Below are 23,036 nucleotides of genomic sequence, written 5' to 3'. Positions count from 1 at the left end.
ACCATTGGCCATGCTGGCTGGGGCCTGATGGGAGTTGGAAGCCAACAACATCTGGATGTTCACCATCCTTACACTCCACTCCCAGTGGTCATTTAAAGAAGAAAAGCCTGTAAACTTTTCTATCAACTGCCTGCTTGTTTACTATAGGGCCAGTATAGACTGTAAACTAGTGGTGAGGAACTTGTGACATTCCATATGTCGTATTACTCCATCAACCCCAGTCAGGAATGACATTGGACTACAAATCCCATTATCCATGACCACTGGCTATACTGACTGTGGCGGATGGGAGTTGTAGTCCAAAACATCTGGAAGGCAACAGGCTCCCCATTTCTGTGTCTTTCTTGCTCGCTCGCTCTCTCTCTTTCTGTTTAGGATTATTGTAAATGATGTTGGGAGTGCCACTGGGTAAGTGGGAAATTAGGGCTCATGGTCATTTTTAGGTTGGTAGCTTATGTGTTCCCCCTGCCCCACCTGTTCCCCATTGTTGACTGCCACAATTGAGTGGCGGAGAGCAAAACACACAGTGTGATGATGTCGGGATGCCATGTTTGTTTTTCTACTCACTATAGAGGGATCAGGGACGCGGGTGGCGCTGTGGTCTAAACCACAGAGCCTAGAGCTTGCCGATCAGAAGGTCGGCGGTTCGAATCCCCGCGACGGGGTGAGCTCCCGTTGCTCAGTCCCAGTTCCTGCCAACCTAGCAGTTCAAAAGCACGTCAAAGTGCAAGTAGATAAATAGGTACCGCTCCGGCGGGAAGGTAAACGGTGTTTCCGTGTGCTGCTCTGGTTCGCCAGAAGCAGCTTAGTCATGCTGGCCACATGACCCGGAAGCTGTACGCCGGCTCCCTCATCCAGTAAAGCGAGAAGAGCACCGCAACCCCAGAGTCGTTCGCGACTGGACCTAACGGTCAGGGGTCCCTTTACCTTATAGAGGAGTCAAACTAGAGATGGGGTTCCTGCCTTGTTCCTATGCGTGTGGATGGAAGACGAAAGAGGTTTTAACAAAGAAAAAAGTCCTTAGATAGATAGTCCGGTTTTGAATTGTGGGTTGCAATCCTTCTAGCAAACATGAGTTGAGGTTATAAACAGCAAGAAGGAGGTCTGAGCGGTTAAGCTGTAGCCCCTGCATGCCGTGTCTTGTGGTTTATGAGTGTTTTTTTCATTTTCTTGAGCCGCTCCTGTGTGGTTTCCGCAGGTTTAAATTTGGCCAGTTCCCCATATAGGTCCTTAATAATAAGAAACCACCTCGCCCTCACTCTCCAGCATGTCAGCTCCTAGACTTCCTTTACAGCGCAACTTTTCCACAAATCAGAAAAGCCGCTGAGGTGCAGAGAACCTTTTTCCACACATGTTACAAAGTCCAACACTCTTTTGCAGCTGAACACTTGTCGTTCTGCTTTCTCCAACAAGCAGATCAGCAACATCGTAAACCTCCTAATGTTTTAAACATGGGTTGAGAGTTGTTGGAGGTGTCTGGGTTGCTGCAGGAAACATCTGCACATGAACAACAGTGACATGTTAAGGACGGATGAAATCTGGGAGGAATGTTGCGTGTTGAGGTCCCCAAGCCACCCCAATAACTCACATATCACACGTAATTTTTGTTTAAGGTTTTTTGGCCACAACTTTATTTAAATACATAGCTGTGAGTGGTTGCTTAGGCATTGGTTCCAACTACCTGTCCCCCCGCCCAGGGACAGAACTGACTTCCGGATTCCAGTGAAAGCCAGTCAGGGAAAACAATATTAGGGAGAAATGAAGCTGGGCACCAGACCCTCACCTCTCCCCGCATGCTCCCAGAGGCCTTGCCCAATGCCAGGGACTTGGACGAAAGCATGGAAAGCCCCCAGATTCCTTTAACGGAATTCCCTTGCAGCAGCAGCAGTTACCCCTCCACCAACCAATTTTTTAACCAATGCCTAACCGCAAACCTTACAAGTTGTGACAATTTGCTACGCAGTAGGCAAAAACCAAATGGCTGCAGCCAGTCAGCCAAATGGACAAAATTCGTACCAGGCCCCTGCCCCCAAAGCAGGCGACCCCGTGACAGGCATAGCAAGGTCGAGCGCAAAATCCCCATTTCAGGGAGGGTGGGCGGGTGATCCAATGCACGCAGCAAAAGCGGATGCTCAAAAGAGCATGCCCAGTATTTAAAACCTTTTAGCCCTACCCACAAATTGGCAACTTCAGAATCTCCCCAGAAACACACGCACCCAATCATAGCCTGTAGCCATCCAAACAGATCAGCCCAGCAACAGTGGGGTGGCCTGCTAGACCCCACCGCAACACGTGCTCTCTATTAGTGGATGTCTACGCTTTGTGGATGTCTGGGACATGACTCCCCTGCTCCTTAAAATTATTCCTGTATTTTCTTACATTTGTATCCTACCTTGCTTGCATCCTGGAGTAGAAGGCAGTGTTCAGGTGGTTCCACTGTGATCTTCTATCCAGGTGCTGACCAGACCCATACCTGCTTATTAGCAGCAAGGTGATGGCCCCCTGCACCTTCAGACCACACCTTAGAGGTAGCAATTATGGCTGGGTCTCACCAGGCAAGGGACAAGTGTTTCAGCAAGTACATGAGCCATTGGCTCCTGGCTTGGCCTAGGCCAGGGGTAGGCAAACTAAGGCCCGGGGGCCGGATTCGGCCCAATCGCCTTCTAAATCTGGCCTATTTTTACATGAGTAGAATGTGTGCTTTTATTTAAAATGCATCTCTGGGTTATTTGTGGGGCATAGGAATTCATTCATATATATTTTTCAAAATATAGTCCAGCCCCCCACAAGTTCTGAGGGACAGTGGACTGGCCCCCTGCTGAATAAGTTTGCTGACCCCTGGGCTAGACCCAGTAAATCCATCAATGCTTTGAATGGTGATGCAAGAGACTTCTTACTATCAGATGTCAGGGTGCAATGCAGGAAGCAGCCTTAAACTGAATTAGGCCATTGGTTCATTTAGCTCAGTATGGTCTGAACTTACCAGGATTTCAGATAGGATTCTTTCTTAGTCCCACCCATGGATGCCAGAGATGAGTTATGGCCTTCCCCCAAATCATAGGAAGCTGTGCTCTCTGCCATTCATCTGCCTAGCTCATCATGGTCTTCACCAACCTTTTGCAATCTGTTGCCCTCCAGATGTTTTAAACTAAAACTGCCACCAGTCCCCAACAGCATGGCCGGTGGGGGTTGTAGCTCAAAACATCTGGCTCCCAGGAACAAGAGCATCACTTGTTAAAAACTGGAATGGCTTCCTGTCGTTGCTAAACATCATGAGGTGGTTAGTCAACCCTGTGGTTTTTCAGTCTTTGTTAAGTGAGCATTTTGGAAGCCTCAGATTATTTCTCAGGAACGTGTAGGAAAGAACACATATCTTGTGTTTGTACAGCAGAGCTCTCCCTCCCAGCTTTACCAAGGAAGGCAAAGGAAGAAGCATACCATGAAGCAGCCTTCCCCAACCTTTGGTCCCCAAACGTTGCTCGCACCAGCCCCATCCACCTTGGTCAGGGATGATGGGAGTCATAGTCCACCTAGGACCCAAAGGGGAGGAAGGTTGCTGTAGAGGAGGGCTGGGGAACCCACAGGGCTAAATAGGTCTCCCCATTTGGCTAAGTCTCTCCCACCTGCCCCATCACGCATGATGTCATGTGTAGGGAGGACGAATATGTAACTCCCTGCCAGAAGTGGGGTTTGCAGAGACAGATGACTTCTGTGAACATCATTCAGCAAGGGAAGCACCAGTAGGTCTTGTTCTGAAGAGCTGGATGAATGGCAAGGTCGGATCGATGGATGGATAGATAGGTAGATATAGATATAGATATAGATATAGATATAGATATAGATATAGATATAGATATAGATATAGATATAGATATAGATATAGATATAGATATAGATATAGATGATATAGGTATAGATAGATTGGCGAGGATAGATAAATGATGGATAGATATAGATAGATTGGCGAGGATAGATAAATGATGGATAGATATAGATAGATAGATAGATAGATAGATAGATAGATAGATAGATAGATAGATGATAGGAAGATAGGTAGGTGGATGGATGGATGGATAGATGATAGATAGATATAGATATAGATATAGATATAGATATAGATATAGATATAGATATAGATATAGATATAGATATAGATATAGATATAGATATAGATATAGATATAGATATAGATATAGATATAGATATAGATATAGATATAGATATAGATATAGATAGATTGGCGAAGGATGGATAGATGGTGGGTGGGTGGGTGGGTGGATAGATTAGATAGATAGATGATAGATAGATAATAGGAAGATAGGTAGATAGATAGGTGGATAGGTGGGTGGGTGGGTGGGTGGATGGATGGATGGGTAGATGGATAGAGGATAGAGGATAGATGATAGATAGATAGATGATAGATAGATGATAGATAGATAGTAGATAGATAGATAGATAGATAGATAGATAGATAGATAGATAGATAGAGATATATGTCAAGGAACTGCCATCAGGGCCGGAGGGAGAGAGCGGGCTCCAGAGGGGTCCCAGAGAGCGTCCCGGGATGGGGAGAGGCAGCCCATCTTCTGGGGAAGAGAATCAGCATAGCACCAGTGGAGAAGGGGGGCAGATGGGGGAATTGGCGAGGCGGTCCCATGACTTCTTGCCAGGGACCAGCGAGGAGAGTAAGGGTCCTCTGCTGCCCACACCCTCCTTGCGCAGAAGGCTTTCGCGCAGGGAGAGTAGGCAGAAACTAGGCGTCAAAGAGCTTCTTTGCTGGAAGAAGTTCAAGAAACGCCCACTGACGGATTCTGCCAGCGATTGAGACAGCTGTCCAGACAGAAAAGGTTAACTCAGGCAACCCAGCCAGGTGTTGCACCGGTTTACTCACGAGCAACCCCTAGAACCATTACAATATAGATAGATTGGTGAAGGATAGATAGATAGATGATGGATGGATGGGTATTTGGATAGATATAGATAGATGGATGATAGATGATAGATAGATGATAGATAGATAGATGATAGGAGGATAGGTAGATAGGTGGGTGGATGGATGGGTAGATAGTTAGGTGGATAGATAGATCTAGATAGACTGGTGAAGGATGGATAGATAGATGATGGATGGATGGATAGACAGATAGATAGACAGATGATAGATAGATAGATAGATAGATAGATAGATAGATAGATAGATAGATAGACAGACAGATATAGATGCTAGGATTTTCCATTTTTAAAAGAGCAGAGAATATGAGTCCTTTGAGTCCTGGCGGTTTCCATGTGAGCAATGAATAGACCCTAAAACAAAATCAAGCATTTGACTGTAACTGGAAGATTGCAAGGGAAGATCAATAGTGGTGGGTAAAATTAAAGCCCAGGGAGTCTGGCCCTCCATTATGAATCTTATTGCTGTGCAGTCCCAGCTGAGCTTCCCTGAAAGCAGCTGGATTCTTGGTGCAAGAGAGCATGGCGTGTTCCCCTTAGGGGGAAAAAAGCGGCTCACAATTTAAGACTGGCAGGAAGAACAAAGCACAGAGACACCTTTGCGGGAGAATAGTGGAGCTATGTTTTCATTCGCAAATATTCCAGGAAAAAACCAAAGACCAGTTCCAAAGGTTTATACTAACTTGTGGATCGTTAACTTCGTTAAGAATGTGTTTTACAGATGTGCACCTGTGATGTATGAATGGGCATGCAGGTTTCCATCATGTTTTTTTTTTGGGGGGGGGAGGGAGGGGAGTGTCTCTGGGGAAATTTGAAGAAAATAATAATAATAATAAACAACTGGTCTAAACCTTCTCCCATGCTGGGCTCTCTGTCCCAAAGCAAAGAGAAAGATACTTAAAATAGCTTTTTCCTAATTGTTTCCCCCTCCCTCCTTTTTTGGCGGCACTCTTTTTATATAAACAGATTTGTTTCAGCAAAACAAAAGAGCGGTTATTTGATTGTATAAGATTTGTGCAAGTTTATTTGTTTAATTATTTGTTGTTTTTGAATAATGGGATAAAAGGAAGTTTGCAAGTTTCAGCAGCGCTGCTTAGTCCTTGTATTGTTCACTGTTATGAGGTCTCTCTCCTTCCTTTCCCTATTTGAGGCACCTTCGTTGCAACTTGTTGTCATTTGGCCATTGTTTCTTGACCATAGCATAGTTTTCTTTTGCCGTTTCTCAGGGACCAGTTCATCATTTGCCCCACAATAGACATGGCTCGTCACTGGGCTGGCAATGGCAGAGGGCAAGTCTTCATGTACCACGTTCCAGACACCACCTCCCTGAGCAGGTAAGAGCATGGACAGAGTTCTGTTTTTATGGATCTAGGGATGCACAGTTCATTCTTATTTTCAGTCCGTGATCATTGCTGCTGTTGACAATGATGATACATAAATACTCCCATAAATCCGTTCCTTTCCATTTCTCATTTAATCTTCATTTTTCTTTTAAAAAATCACATTCAAAACTGCTCTCTCTGAAAACACGCCTTTAATAGAATTATAGAATCATAGAGTTGGAAGGTTGGAGTGGCCACCGAGACCATATAACGCCGGTCCTGAAAGACCTACATTGGCTCCCAGTGTTGGTGCTGACCTTTAAAGCCCTAAACGGCCTCAGCCCAGTATACCTATAGGAGCATCTCCACCCCCATCGTTCTGCCCAGACACTGAGATCCAGCTCCGAGGGCCTTATGGCGGTTCCCTCATTGCGAGAAGTGAGGTTACAGGGAACCAAGCAGAGGGCCCTCCCATCAGATGTCAAGGAAATAAACAACTACTTGACTTTTAGAAGACATCTGAAGGCAGCCCTGTTTAGGGAAGTTTTTAATGTTTGATGTTTTATTGTGTTTTTAATATTCTGTTGGGGGCTGCCCAGAATGGCCAGGGAAACCCAGCCAGATGGGCAGGGTATAAATAATAAATTATTATTATTTATTTTTATTATTACTACTACTACTACCCCAAGGGTCACCTAGTCCAGTGTTTCCCAACCTTGGGTCTCCAGCTGTTTTTGGACTACAACTCCCATCATCCCTAGCTAGCAAGACCAGTGGTCAGGGATGATGGGAACTGTAGTCCAAAAACAGCTGGAGGCCCAAGGTTGGGAAACACTGATCTAGTCCAACCCCTTGCAATGCGAGACCCTCCAAGTGTCCCTATTTTTCAGAGATGTCCCTGATTTAGAGAAGCCGACTCTGTTTCTTATTTCATCCCTGAATGTCCTGCTTTTCCTTAGGACGTCCCTATTTTCACTGGAGAAATGTTGGAGGGTATGGAGTTATCTGACCCTCAAGCCGTCTGAAGGCAATCCTGTATAGAGAAGGATTTTTTAAAAAAATGTTTAATGTTTTATTATCTTTTTATATATGGTGGAAGCTGCTCAGAGCTGCTTATTGGGAAACCCAGTAAGCTGTCTGGGGTATAAATAGTAATTCATCATTATGGAATTGGACATCCCTATGGAAGTGAAAGCTGGACCATAAAGAAGGCTGATCGCCGAAGAATTGATGCTTTTGAATTATGGTGCTGGAGGAGACTCTTGAGAGTCCCATGGACTGCAAGAAGATCAAACCTCTCCATTCTGAAGGAAATCAGCCCTGAGGGCTCACTGGAAGGACAGATCGTGAAGCTGAGGCTCCAATACTTTGGCCACCTCATGAGAAGAGAAGACTCCCTGGATAAGACCCTGATGTTGGGAAAGATGGCGGGCACAAGGAGAAGGGGACGACAGAGGACGAGAGGGTTGGATGGTGTTCTTGAAGCTACCAGCATGAGTCTGACCAAACTGCGGGAGGCAGTGGAAGACAGGAGTGCCTGGCGTTCTCTGGTCCATGGGGTCACGAAGAGTCGGACACGACTAAACAACAACAGTTTTCATCGGAGAAATGTTGGAGGGAATGCAATATGCAGTAATCTCAACTAAAGCATGCATGACAGATGACCACCCAACCTCTGCAGTAAGCTAGGGTCTCCTCTCTGTCGCTAATCCAGGCAAGCAAAATAAAATATCAGAGTCCAGGGGTACATTCCAACCTGGCAAAAATGCTCAAAACAATCAAAACTGATAAGGAAAATGACTGGGGAAAGGATGTGACTTGAGAGGTCTGGAGGACCACATTTGCCATCCCCCAGCCCTAAGGTTCCCCATCCCTGCCCTGTCACTTTTACAATGGTCTAGATAAGAAGGACGAGAGTTTGATATGGGCCATATCTGCCAGTCCTGAAAGCTGGCAATTAACTGATTACAAACAGCAACAACCATCAGTTCTGCGTTCCAGTCCTTTTCTATTCCTTTTCTCTGAGTCTTTTGGTGTTTCGGGCTGTGTTATATATTTGCATCTGGTTGGCAATGTGCCCCAGGCCGCGGGTGCAAGAAGGAACCAGGTGTGCTCGGCTTCCGTTCCTTTGCATTGTGGTTTGAATGTGGAGTCACTCAGCTAAAATAACTGGATGAAACGAGGCCTCTCTACTTTCTCTTTCTATTGCTTCCTGTGTTTAAAACATATTTTTTTAGCACAAACACACCCTGCCCATTCCTCCTCTGTTGCTTTTGCACAATTATAGGAAGCCACCTTCTACTGAATCAGACACTTGGCTCACCTAGTTTAGAGTTGTCTGGTGTGACTGTCAGTGACTTTGCCGAGACCTTGGAGCAGGTAGACGTTTCCCCATCATCTGCTTTTTCCAGGTTCTCCAGCAAGAATGCTGGTGGGGCAGCAGACTGTGAACATATTAAAGGTAAAGGTAAAGGGACCCCTGACCATTAGGTCCAGTCGTGGCCGACTCTGGGGTTGCGGCACTCATCTCGCTTTATTGGCTGAGGGAGCCAGCGTACAGCTTCCGGGTCATGTGGCCAGCATGACTAAGCTGCTTCTGGCGAACCAGAGCAGCACATGGAAACGCTGTTTACCTTCCCGCCGGAGTGGTACCTATTTATCTACTTGCACTTTGACCTGCTTTCGAACTGCTAGGTTGGCAAGCGCAGGGACCGAGTAACGGGAGCTCACCCCGTCGCGGGGATTCAAACCGCCGACCTTCTGATCACCCAGTCCTAGGCTCTGTGGTTTAACCCACAGCGCCAGCCGCGTCCCTGTGAACATATTACCCATCACTTAAAAACAGCTGAATGGGTTTCCAGTTGTTTCTCAGGTTGGATTCAAGGTGCTTACTCGATTGTTTAAAGCCTAAATGGCTTGGGGCCCAAATATTTCCAGGAACATCTTCTTCCATATTGACCACACCATGCAGTAGATGAGGGCTACCTGGTATGGCAGCCCAGAAAAGTGCCTCTTCCAGGGCAGGTCTTTGTCTCCCCAATGAGGTCCCCATCTCTTTATAATTTTAGTAGACTGTTTGAAGACACACCTTTCTTGGGCAGGCATTTGGAGAAGAGACTTGATTGCTCTGGTCTGATCCAGCACAATTCCAAGCACAATTCAAAGTGTTGGTGTTGACCTTTAAAGCCCTAAACGGCCTTGGCCCAGTATACCTGAAGGAGCATCTCCACCCCCATCATTCTGCCCGGACGCTGAGGTCCGGCGCCGAGGGCCTTCTGGCGGTTTCCTCTTTGTGAGAAGCAAAGCTACAGGGAACCAGGCAGAGGGCCTTCTCGGTAGTGGCACCAGCCCTGTGGAACGCCCTGTGGAATGTCAAAGAGTTAAACAACTACCTGACATTTAGAAGACATCTGAAGGCAGCCCTGTTTAGGGAAGTTTTTAATGTGTGACATTTTAATGTATTTTTAATCTTTGTTGGAAGCCACCCAGTGGCTGGAGAAACCCAGCCAGATGGGCGGGATACAAATAATAAATTATTATTATTATTATTATTATTATTATTATTATTATTATTATTATTATCTGTTGTGGCTGGGAAGCTCGCTGTGTGATTTAGAACCTGAACTGAGGTTCTAAATCGCATGCTGGGCTCCAACGAAAAGAGGAAGGTTTCTTCTGCAGAGGTTGCAGCTGAACTCCTGCCATAGCCAGTGCTACCAGTGTGAGGACGGGGCTGAAGCTAAAAGCACAGCCCCCCGCCTCACACTCACTTTCTGTGAGAAAAGGGCTAGAGAAAGCAGAAAGAAAAAGCACAGGCTCAGCTCATGGCGGGCATAACTAGGGAGACATTAGAAGCAGTTTAAATATATGTTCATTCGATGTCAATAGAGCCCTGAGGTGGCTTGGCACTCAGGAAAATGAGGTCAAAACTAGGTAAGCAGACTTGGCTCGGCTCTGGTTCTCTAACCTACAGTAGTGAAGTAGAAGCCAGAAGCGATTCCTCTTCTTAGCGCCATTTTTCTGGCCCCTTCCAAAGTCTTCCAAATATCAGCAGTGTTTTCTGCAGCTCCTCCAGACCACATCCACATTCTTAGCATAGCTGCGCATTAGCCTACGGTCTTCCAGGCCTGGCCATCTCTTCCTGTTTTTATGCTTTGCAGTTATTGGAAGCTGCCTGACATCGCATCGGAACTTTTGGTCCCTCTCACCATCAGGGCTTTTTTCCCAGCCGGGACTCCAGCACCTCTATTGCGTGGACAGGCAGAGTCCCCCCCAACCCCAGGCGACCCCCGATTGGAATAATGACTCAAGACAAGGTGCTATGGGACTGAAATTGGCCACAACTTTATTAAGTTTCGGGACTCAGGTGGTGCTGTGGTTTAAACCACAGAGCCTAGGGCTTGCCGATCAGAAGGCCAGCGGTTCAAATCCCCATGACAAGGTGATCTCCCATTGCTTGGTCCCAGTGCCTGCTAACCTAGCAGTTCAAAAGCACGTCAAAGTGCAAGTAGATAAATAGGTACCACTCCGGCGGGAAGGTAAACGGCGTTTCCGTGCGCTGCTCTGGTTCGCCAGAAGCGGCTTAGTCATGCTGGCCACATGACCCGGAAGCTGTACATTGGCTCCCTCGGCCAGTAAAGAGAGATGAGCGCCGCAACCCCAGAGTCGTCCGTGACTGGACCTAATGGTCAGGGGTCCCTTTACCTTTACTTTATTAAGTTTCAGGTGTAAGGAGACCTTGGCTCAGGCATTGGGCGTTTATTCTTCCCAGTCCCCAGCCAGGGATCTGGGAGACCCCAGAATGTGTGGGGATTGGGCTGGCTCTGGAGAACATATGTTCAAGCAGAGAGCCCACCCCCTGTTTTGCTGCCATCGCAGGGGAGACCAATGACAACCTCTCGGCGTACAGCCAATGCCTCCCCTCAAGACCCCTTTAATGGGGAACCCTGGGATCACTGCCGCAAGGGGGGCGTGGGTCACTGCTTCACGCCACCCCCACCCCCACCCCATTTAGGAAGATAGACTAAAGGATTCCACCCAAGGCCTGAAACCGCCAAAGTTGTGACTTTTGCCACAGCAAAGGCAAAACCTGCCAAAGCAGGAAAATTCCTTCCTGGCCCTTCAACAGCAACCTTGACGTAGCAGCGCCTGTGTACCTGTGGAGAAGAGGTTAACCTGCAAAAAAAGACTTAACTGAGGGAGGGCAGGGTGGGAGAAGCTCTGGAGCCAACTGACACTTCGCAGGTAAGATTCACCTTCTGTTGTGTGGGCAGGGCGGTCCCTTCCCCTACCTGGCCTACCCCCCTGGCAACACCTCCCCAGGCGGGATTGGGCGATTGGCTGAAGTAGCCGGAGACCTCCAGGTATTCAGCCTGGGGAGGGTGAAGCCAGCCCAAACTACCGGGAGCTGCACTGGGATCCGGGGGGCTGTGCACGACCACGTGAAAGGTGCCCCCCATTTGATGTGGGGAGCGGTCATTCTACGAGAATAAGGGAGGTGTCCATGGGGAGTTCCAGTACCTCTTTTTTCTAGAAAAATAGCTCACCAGGACTTGCTATAGAGGTCAGCAAACTTTTTCAGCAGGTGGCCGGTCCACTGTCCCTCAGACCTTGTGGGGGACCGGACTATATTTTGCGGGGGGGGGGATGAACGAATTCCTATGCCCCACAAATATCCCAGAGATGCATTTTAAATAAAAGGACAAATTCTACTCATGTAAAAACACGCTGATTCCTGGACTGTCGGCTGGCCGGATTTAGAAGGCTATTGGGCCGGATCCGGCCCCTGGGCCTTAGTTTGCCTACCCATGTGCTATGGCATCCAAGAAAAGTCTCTGTAAATATTCCCTCAAAAGTCCGCAGTGCGTGAGAGATTATCTGCTCTTCCTGCTCAGTTCCTGTTATCGTCCATTGTAATTGCGTGAGGGATCAGATCTGTGTAGCGTTGGCAAGGAGGGAGTCACCATCTGGCTCCCTATCGAAAGCAGGATCAAAAGTTGTCTGGTGTCCAAACATATCCAAATAAGCCACTGATCCAGTGTTTGCCTTGAGCATCTTGTTAGCCCTCGATGTTCTTTGGTCACCGCACTGCCAAATCCACAGCAACACAGCTCAGGAAGCAGAGGATTTATTGCTTTCTCCTTGTAATTTACTTAATATGTATTATCAGGAAACTTGGCCAAAGGTGGGAGGGAAAGGAGGGGGGAAGAGGCAGGACAAATGAAGAGAACAACTGAATTCCATCCACATATATAAATGGTTTTGGTGTCCCTCTTATATGCTGTTCTGTTTACTGCTCATTGATAACAACACAGATGGCTAGACACCATAATCTTTCTCATTTAAAGATGTGCGGCTGAGATCAAAGGCTCTTCCAAATGTCTTTGCAAAGATCCATGCTGCCTGTGGGTATCTCTTTCTTCTTGGAGAGGAACTGATGAGCACACAAAAAGACCACTGGCATATCCAGCTACCCTCCCAATTAAAACCCGTGAGAATGTTTTCGCCTGGTGTCTAAAGAGAGACAGCAATGGCACCAAGTCTGCTTCCCTGATGAGGAATCGCAACGGGGAAAGATTTGCCATTATTCAATATGGAGGCGTAGTTGCTGAAATTGTTAAAGGCAAAGATGATGCACTTAGTTAAAGGACAAACTATTGCTGAATATTGCTGTGTCCAGTTCTGGGCACCACAATTTAAGGAGGAGATCAGCAAGCTGAAATATGTGCAGTGTAGGGCAACCAAGATGATCAAAGGTCTAGAAGCCAAGCCTTATGAGGAATGGTTGAAGGAGCTGGGTGTGTTTAGCCTGGAAAAGAGAGGACTGAGGGGAGATATGATAGCCATCCTCAAATTGTTGCGTATTTAGCAGATTAATTGTGCTGCAGAAAGTGTGCCAGGGAGACCACACGTTCAGGAAACAATGAAGAAACTCAAAAGTATCTTTTGCTTGGCTTTAATTACAAAAACTCCTCTTACATTAAATCTATAAGTATGACCCATCCATTCACCAGGGTACTGAGAGAGGTACATGCTGCTCTTTATATACTATACCCAGTTGCTGGCACAGCTTAAATTAACACAACTTAACAGCACCTGATATACTGCTTCACAGCTGTAAAACTAGGTCATGATATTTACTCTGGCCTTTAAAGAGAGACACATCTTGTGAAACAATAATGAACCTTAATATTTAAAACAAAACAAATTCCTTCCAGTAGCACCTTAAAGACCAACTAAGTCAGTTCTTGGTATGAGCTTTCGTGTGCATGCACACTTCTTCAGGTATCTGAAGAAGTGTGCATGCACACGAAAGCTCATACCAAGAACTGACTTAGTTGGTCTTTAAGGTGCTACTGGAAGGAATTTGTTTTGTTTTGACTATGGCAGACCAACACGGCTACCTATCTGTAACCTTAATATTTAAATAAGCCATTCAACACAAATATCTCAAGGGCTGTCTCATGGAAGGTGGAGCAAGCTTGTTTTCTGCTACTCCAGCTAAACATTAGGAAGAACCTTTTGACAGTAAGAAGGTGATGAACTCTTCTTTATTTAGGTTTTTTAAGCACGGGTTCGATGATCATCTCTCAGGGATTCCTTAGTTGTGATTCCTGCATTGCAGGGATTGAACTAGATGACTCTTTCAACCCTACAGTTTTATGATTCTATGAAATGTTGCCCATGTTCTCCCCATTTTCTTTTAAAGAATTCGAGTTAATCCAAGGTGAGCTTCAGAGAGCTTGCCTGTCTCTAGGCATGTTTGCAATTCATTAGTTCCATATTAGTGATGCATGGAAGTGAGAGCTGGACCATAAAGAAGGATGGTTGCTGAAGAATTGATGCTTTTGAATTATGGTGCTGGAGGAGACTCTTGAGAGTCCCATGGACTGCAAGAAGATCAAACCTATCCATTCTGAAGGAAATCAGCCCTGAGTGCTCACTGGAAGGACAGATCGTGAAGCTGAGGCTCCAATACTTTGGCCACCTCACAAGAAGAGAAGACTCCCTGGAAAAGACCCTGATGTTGGGAAAGATGGAGGGCACAAGGAGAAGGGGACGACAGAGGAGGACGAGATGGCTGGATAGTGTTCTCGAAGCTACTAACATGAGTTTGACCAAACTGTAGGAGGCAGTGGAAGACAGGAGTGCCTGGTGTGCTCTGGTCCATGGGGTCACGAAGAGTCGGGCACAACTAAAAGACTAAACAACTACAAGTTCCATATTGGCTCAGATTCTAAAGTGAGCACAAGGCTCACATTCATGACAGCTATTTGTGAATGATGGCAAATTGGCTACCCTTGCTCTAATTTAGTCTCAAATATATTCCTAACTCCCCCCCCCCCCATCATAGCAGAAATATGGTTTCCTTTTGCTTAAAAAAGAAGGAAAGAAAGATGACTTTACATGGTTGCAAAACAAAGTTTCCAGGCTGCTGCTTTGGAGTGGGAACATAACTTCAGCATCTCATCACCGCTTTCTCTGGTTCATTTGACTTCTTTCTGAACAGCTGAAACCAAAACTATTCACAAGAGCAGCTAAAATTCAGAAGGCAAATACCTTAAGAGGTGAAATCATTCAGTGTTAAAGAGACAATGAGGTTTGGAAAGATTCTGCAGAAATGAGAGAAAAGTGCTTTGGTTAAGAGGTTATTATGATTATTCACTGGGAATGCCAGCCACTGATACCCAGGGAAAAATCCCCAGGTTGAGGTAATGTCATAAGATTCATGCTCACTAAGGAAAGGAGAAAAACTGGCCACATAATATGTTTTCTGCATTTTAAGAACCGGGTCTTTTAGTGTGGCAGCACCTACACTTTGGAACTCCCTGCCAATTGATAATTAGGCAGGCAACTTCGTTGTACTCTTTTTGGCAGCTGCTAAACACATTCATACCTACCCAGATGTTCAGAAAGCTGACATGAGTTTTAAGATGTTTTTTAGTCTAGTGTTATTTCAACCTTTTGAAAGTTTTAAATCATTGCCATTAATTTTATTGGTTTATCTTTTTTTGCAACCACTTTGAGGTTGTTGGGTTTTTGTTTCGTGTTTTATAATAAAGAAACTTTTTCTTCCCTTACAATTATTTAAAATTGCTTCCCTGCTTCCTCCCAAAGGAGCCCTGGGCAGCAAACACACAAGCAATAAAACATCTTAAAAAACGATTCCAGTACAGATGTGTACTGGATACCAATACAGGAAAGGATATCCTTGGTTTTTTTTATTGATGAAACCAAATAAAGCCTCCATGTTCAGTCAGTGTACCTCTGAAAACTCAATCCAGAGGTGAGCAGCAAGGAATCAACCTCAGCTGCTTCTTCCTCTTATTGTATCTCTTCCCTGAGCTCTTGATGTGGCCCGGCAAATCAGTTGTTTCCACATCATTGCCGCGGTTACTTCTCTGAACAGACTTGTACTGTGGACAAACAAAACCATCTCATTGTCAGTGCCCCCCCCTCTATATCCCTGCTCCTATAGAAGCACTATTTGTGGCCAACATAACTGCAATACTCATGGAGTGAAGCAAGCCCATTATTGTTCAAGCAGAATGAGCGAGCTCCGATCCAGTCTAATCCCTGTCTAAACATTCAGAGTTAGGAAAATATGCTGTAATCTGGTTTCAGATCTCTTCAGCTGCTGGTAAATTTGCTTTCCAGATGCAATGTTGTTATTGGTGCTTTTGGGGTGGGGCTAAGGACAGAAAGGCCCAAAACTGCCGTGTGTGTGTGTGTATATGTTAGGGCTGCCATATATCTGGTTTTCCTGGACACATTCAGGATTCAGCCCACGGAAATGGCATTGGAGGGGGGGGGGAATCCTGTTAAGCAGTAAAACGCCTGGGAAAACCAGGACATATGGCAACCCAGTGCAGCCTCCCCAACAGCTCCAGTTACAGTTGTTGTTGTTGTTTAATCGTTCAGTCATATCCGACTCTTCGTGACCCCATGGACCAGAGCACACCAGGCACTCCTGTCTTCTACTTCCTCCCACAGTTTGGTCAAATTCATGCTGATAGCTTTGAGAACACTGTCCAACCATCTCGTCCTCTGTCATCCCCTTCTCCTTGTGTCCTCAATCTTTCCCAACATCAGGGTATCTTCCAGGGAGTCTTCTTTTCTCATGAGGTGGACAAAGTATCGGAGCCTCAGCTTCAGGATCTGTCCTTCCACTGAGCACTCAGGACTGGTTTCCTTCAGAATGGAGAGGTTTGATCTTCTTGCAGTCCATGGGACTCTCAAGAGTCTCCTCCAGCACCCTAATTCAAAAGCATCAATTCTTCGGCAATCAGCCTTCTTTATGGTCCAGCTCTGCAGCAGCAAAAGGAAGGCAGAACAAGAAGCAAATGCTTCTTGGGGTTTTTTTTGGTAGGGGAGACACAGGGCTAGAGCCCGGCTGGGCAGGCACCCCTCACTTCCTTCAGGGCAGGTGGAGCAACTTCTCGAGGGGACCTTGTCTCCAAACTGGCCCTTCCCTTGCTGGGCACTGGAGGTGCACAGGACCACAAGTGTGGGGCTCCTGGTTGGGAATCGGGGTCCCCGTGGCTCCTGGAAGGGTTGCCTCAAGTGAGAGTCTTCAAGAGGGGCCGGTGCCAGGATGCTTCGCTGTGGAGAAACCAGGAGACCCTGCATGCACACATGCCACCCTTAAGGGTAAAGGGAGTTCAGCTGTAGCACCACATTCCACTTCAGCCAGCTGCCTCACTGGTCCAGAGTGAACCAGAGAAAGCTATGATGAGATGCTGAAGTTATGTTCCCACTCCAAAGCTGGAAACTTCAGGACTGATCAAGTCCTTCGCACAGCACATAGTTGAACTATGAAACTTTCCCCCCACCCCCCAGAAGGCAGTGGTGGCCAGAAACTTGGATGACTTTAAAAGAGGATGAGACAAATTGACGGAGGAAAAGGCTGTCTGTGGCTTCTAGCCAGGATGGCTCTGCTCTGCCTCCACAGTTGGAGACAGTGATGCTTCTTAATACCCAGGGCCGGATTTAGGTTTGATGAGGCCCTAAGCTGCTGCCCTAAGCTGTCCTTTGTCAACAACAACTTGTCGCGGTTTTTTGTGTTGAATATATGCTGTATGGTAATTTATGGACCTAATAGGTATCTCAAGCCATTTGCCCATGTTGCCTTGCAACCAGTCCCTGCAGAATGTAGGCACTCTATATATAGAAATGAGCAAACCAGTGATATTTTAGGGAGCAGGCTAGCAGGCGGAGCCTATTTTTTACATCGTAGGAGCCTACATAACACAAAACACTGCTGTATGTAGATTTTATTTGTTTTTTATCTTATATTTTGGAAATGTACATCCAGTTTTTTTCCTTTAATTTTTTTGGGGGGGAGGGAGAGGGGCCCTATAGCTTGTTTAGCTTATACGTAAATCCGGCACTGTTAATATCCATTGCTGGAGAGCACAGGAAGGGGAGAGTGTAAACACCCACATGTGTGTCCACACCAAGACCTGCAACGTCAATTCCTTCCTGCATCCTTTGCCAAATCTATGACTTGAGTTCTGTCTCCTGCCATCTCCTTGTCTTCTGTAGCTGCCGCTTCTAACCATGGAACTGTTTTCTCACTTTCTCCATCCGGTAAGACCACTGCTGTTGTTTTTCATCCAGTCTTTTCCCTTATTTTTCTTTCAAGCTCAAGCCTGGAGTTATTGCCTGACGTCCAGTATGCCTTTGGGCTGCCTTTCCATCCCCAGTACGAAAACCAGTATACTCCGGAAGCGAAGACCCTCTCCTTAACCGTCATGCAGTTCCTAGCCAACTTCATAAGATCTGGGTGCGTATTGAGTTACTTGGAAGAGGCTGCGCAGTCAGTTTTTCCATCCCTAACAAAGCTTCTGAACCTCATTTCTTCTTTTAATTAGCGTTTGTTAAAGATGTCCTTGTGTAACAAAGAAAGAAAAGTACAGTGGTGCCTCGCAAGACGAAATCAATCCATTCCGTGAGGCTCTTTGTATAGCGGTTTTTTCGTCTTGCGAAGCAAGCCCATTGACAGCTTAGCGGATTAGCGCTATTAGCGGTTTAGCGGCTTTTAGCGGATCAGCTGATAAGCGGCTTAGCGGCTTAGGAAAAGGGGGGGGAGGGGAAAAAACCCGCAGGAACTCGCAAGACATTTCGTCTTGCGAAGCAAGCCCATAGGGAAATTCGTTTTGCAAAGCGCCTCCAAAACGGAAAACCCTTTCGTCTAGCGGGTTTTCCATCTTGCGAGGCGTTCGTCTTGCGGGGCACCACTGTACGTATAGTCTCTGCACGATATGTCTTTTTCATCATTTGTTTACATCCAGGATAAGACACTGTTGTCATTTGCATTATGCGGTTGGGGCTGCTGGCGGAGGAACGGGAGTGTGGAGGGAGCAGACCACCCCCGGTACCACTTTTCCAGTAGGGTGCCATCGTGGCGCCCCCCCCCCCCCCCCGGACATGCACCCCCCCAAATGTGCGTCACGCCCCCGGGAGAAGCCAGCCACATCCCTGCCTGCTCTCCACCCCCGGTAGTGGAGCATGCAGCTTCGCCACTGGTTGGGGGGAAAGAGAGGGGCATATTGATCTTTCATTCTATTGCGTAATGTTTGTGCAGGGTTTTTTGTGTTACTGTCAGACAGTGTATCTGTGGCATCCAATAAGCTGCTCTTTAAACGCAGGGAAGCCTCCAATCAGCAATTTGGCAAGAAGTATTTTTAAGACACCCACTGGTATATAGCAAGATCAGTAGTTCATGGTTATTAAAAGAGCAAAAACTTTACAGTCAGTCAAGACCTGCTTCTCACTTCAAAAGCTGATTTCCCAATCCTAGCTTTTGTTCTGTCAGTTTTGCTTTCCTGGAAGTTTTCTGGTGTAGTATTGTTGTCAGTAAACAGCAAGCTGAGCTGGGTACATCGAAACGCTCCACTGTGCAAGCCGTCTCGCAGTTCCTCTTGAAGCTTTGCAAGACTTCAAGTTTGCAGATGACACCAAACTGGGAGGGGTGGCTAACACCCCAGAGGACAGGATCACACTTCAAAATGACCTTGACAGATTAGAGAACTGGGCCAAAACAAACAAGATGAATTTTAACAGGGAGAAATGTAAAGTATTGCACTTGGGCAAAAAAAATGAGAGGCACAAATACAAGATGGGTGACACCTGGCTTGAGAGCAGTACATGTGAAAAGGATCTAGGAGTCTTGGTTGACCACAAACTTGACATGAGCCAACAGTGTGACGTGGCAGCTAAAAAAGCCAATGCAATTCTGGGCTGCATCAATAGGAGTATAGCATCTAGATCAAGGGAAGTAATAGTGCCACTGTATTCTGCTCTGGTCAGACCTCACCTGGAGTACTGTGTCCATTTCTGGGCACCACAGTTCAAGAAGGACACTGACAAACTGGAACGTGTCCAGAGGAGGGCAGCCAAAATGGTCAAAGGCCTGGAAACGATGCCTTATGAGGAACAGCTTAGGGAGCTGGGCATGTTTAGCCTGGAGAAGAGGAGGTTAAGGGGTGATATGATAGCCATGTTCAAATATATAAAAGGATGTCACATAGAGGAGGGAGAAAGGTTGTTTTCTGCTGCTCCAGAGAAGCGGACACGGAGCAATGGATCCAAACTACAAGGAAGAAGATTCCATCTAAACATTAGGAAGAACTTCCTGACAGTAAGAGCTGTTCGACAGTGGAATTTGCTGCCAAGGAGTGTGGTGGAGTCTCCTTCTTTGGAGGTCTTTAAGCAGAGGCTTGACAACCATATGTCAGGAGTGCTCTGATGGTGTTTCCTGCTTGGCAGGGGGTTGGACTCGATGGCCCTTGTGGTCTCTTCCAACTCTGTGATTCTATGATTCTAAGACAGCTCAGCTCATTTGCAAAAGGATGGCTTTTCTTAAACCTGAGCTGCTGGTGAACCCTGACAATTTTCAGTGAGTACTAGGGAAGAGGAACTGTTGAAAGATGAGGCAGATTACACAGAGTCCTCAAAATAAAACGCAACTTCCCTGCACCCTTGAAACTGTTGCCAAGAACTAGCCAAAGAAGAGATGATTCTCCCAAGAAAAACGTTGTTCGGATGAGGGTTTCTGTTTTTGTTTTGCACTTGTTGGAATGAACCGCCTCAGCCGTGGTTGATCTTCTGCCATCCACTTTCAGCCACTGCTCCCCACCTGAGAAAACAATGATAATGACGACTCACCTGAAGGGATGAATGCAGGGAGAGAATTCGTGTAAGGCACAACTTTAGCAGAACAACATAATTCCTTTGCTGAGTCAGAGCAAAGTCCATCTAATCTACACTGCAACATTTTGTTGCAGACCCCCTCTTGTGTGGGCTACCTACTTTTAAAATGAGGCTGCATTTTAAATCGCATTTTAACCTGTATTTTAAATTGGGGTTTTTTTCCCTATTATGTTTTTACTGTAATTTTACTGGTGTTAGCCACCCTGAACCCAGCTCTGGCCGGGGAGGGTGGGGTATAAATAAAAAAAAAATTATTATTATTATTATTATTATTATTATTATTTATAAATAATGGTCATGAGAGTATAGATACATGCCTATTCTCTCGTGTGTTAAAGGCTGTTGCACAAACTCTTCGTGATGCCGGCTGGTTGAATAACAGCTGTTCCTCTTTCTTTCTTCAGAAACCCAAATGGCCCGTATAAGTTCTCTAGAAAAATGACTGGGGTCACATCCTCTTGGCCTATGTTTCGAGCAGATGCTGATGGAGACAACTATAAGGAATTTACCGCTTCCTTTGAGAACCACAAAGGGCTGAAGAAGGCCGAATGTTCATTCTGGTCCGATTACATCAAAACCCTCAAAATTTCCTTGACCTGTAAGTGTACAGTGGAACACACACCTTTTTCTCTCTTTGGGCAGTGATGTTCAGAAAGGTTGCATCAACTCTACTTTTAGCAGTGCTGTTTTTCCTAGCAAAAAAGGGTGCCTGAACTCACCATGAACGCCTCCCTTGTTCTCTTGTAATGGCAATGGCACCCACCTGAGAGGTGCCGGAACTGAGTTTCAGAGAGTTTTGGCTGGGGGGGGGGGAGCCCTGACTTTTAGTACAGTGGAACCTCAGTTTTTGAGCGTCTCGGAAGCCAAACGTTTTGGTTTTCAGACACCGAAAACTTGGAAGTAATTGCTTCCATTTTTGAGCATGCCTCAGAAGTCGAATGGCTTCTGAGGCACATTTCTCAATTTTCTCTGTTGAAATTGCTAACCACCCATTAAGCCTCAGTTGTCGGATGTTTTGGAAGTCGAACGGTCTTCCAGAACAGACTATGTTCTGAGGTTCCTCTGTATATGAAAGTTCATTTCCAACACATTCTCCACTGCAACATTTTGTTGCAGATCCCACTTATAAATAATGCTCATTTGTTTTTTAAAAAAATTCAGAAAGTTAACAGCAGTTCAGAAAAAGAACTTACAATCTTTGGAACCCCAAATATTCTTCCAGGCACTGTATTTTTCTGGTCTATTTTGATGCAACACTTCTGAAACCCTAAATCGATGTGCTTTCTCCATGTGGTATTGTTGCACTGGAATGTTTTGCTTGACCTTTGCTGCCAGAAAACTTGTGGATAATTGAATTAACATTAAATAAATGATTTATAAGTTCTACCGCGGAATCTGCTGGCAGCCTGTTCAATAATTATTAGCTTGCTGCATTGTTCCCAGACAGCTGCCCAGCAGACTAATGCAGCGGCGTAGCATGGGGGTGCAGGGGGGGCCGGCTGCACCGGGCGCAACATCTGGGGGAGTGCACTCGCACTCGCAGCTCTCTGCCCCTACTAAAATCCACGGGTTAGGGGACGCAAATTACTTGCCTGACAACCCACACTACGCCACTGGACTAATGTGACACAATAATTAGCGAAACACATTGGATTCAATGAGAAATAATGATTTGCATGAGTTTTTCACGGAGTGATGCATCTTGTTTGCGTTGTGGTTGCAGGCAGACGAGAGCCGCTCAGCACAAGCAAGCCTAGCAGTGGATTTCTTTCCAAAACCACCCAGAAGAAGCCACTTGGAGACAAGGTGGCCTACAAGAAATAGAACCGAACATTTCTATTGATTTTGGATCGGCTGGATGAAATCAAATCACTACAGATCTGCGAGGGGTTGGAAATCATCTCGCTAAATCACAAAAGCGTGTCTGCAATAGATTACTGAAATTTCAAGTATGGTTGCCGTCGACACAAGATGGGCAGGCCCCAAAAGCATACAGGCACTGCAGCATTCAATGAATCACATGAGCTGGGTATCGGTGCATCAAATTGAAATCATAGCACTCAATAAAGCTTCAAAAACCTTTTAAAGAGAGTTGGCTTCTTACCGTTCTCAAAGTGGCATACCCACAAACTCAACGTGTGACCTGCGGTGTCAGGTGATCTGGTTAATCATAGAAGCATAGAATCATGGAGCTGGAAGGTACCACGAGGATCTTCCAGTCCAACCCTCTGCAATGCACCATAGGACGCAGGTGGCGCTGTGGTCTAAACCACTGAGCCTCTTGGGCTTGCCAATCAGAAGGTCAGCAGTTCGAATCACCGCGACTGGGTGAGCTCCCGTTGCTCTGCCCCAGCTCCTGCCAACCTAGCGGTTCAAAAGCGTGCCAGTGCAAGTAGATAAATAGGTACTGCTGTGGCGGAAAGGTAAACAGCGTTTCCGTGCGCTCTGGCTTCCGTCATAGTGTCCCGTTGCGCCAAAAGTGGTTTAGTCCTGCTGGCCACATGACTCGGAAAGCTGTCTGTGGACAAACGCTGGCTTCCTCGGCCTGAAAGT

At 46.2% G+C, this 23,036-nt stretch overlaps 1 protein-coding gene across 1 annotated transcript in view; it reads left to right on the top strand.

The window, feature by feature from the left end:
• Window positions 1–22,570, top strand: part of TG (thyroglobulin) — a 173,372-nt gene extending 150,802 nt beyond the window's left edge. Inside the window, exons 42-45 of the mRNA XM_081874990.1 lie at window positions 6,174–6,281; window positions 17,914–18,054; window positions 20,888–21,081; window positions 22,207–22,570. Coding sequence (XP_081731116.1) covers window positions 6,174–6,281; window positions 17,914–18,054; window positions 20,888–21,081; window positions 22,207–22,307 — 544 coding nt within the window. The 3' untranslated portion in view covers window positions 22,308–22,570. The remainder of the gene's footprint in view (window positions 1–6,173; window positions 6,282–17,913; window positions 18,055–20,887; window positions 21,082–22,206) is intronic.
• Window positions 22,571–23,036: the final 466 nt, after the last annotated feature.

This window comes from Podarcis erhardii, assembly GCF_964252035.2.
Source record: "Podarcis erhardii genome assembly, chromosome: 8".
Taxonomy (NCBI): domain Eukaryota; kingdom Metazoa; phylum Chordata; class Lepidosauria; order Squamata; family Lacertidae; genus Podarcis; species Podarcis erhardii.
Note: the sequence above shows the minus strand (reverse complement) of the source record. Positions and strands in the feature narration are given on the sequence as shown.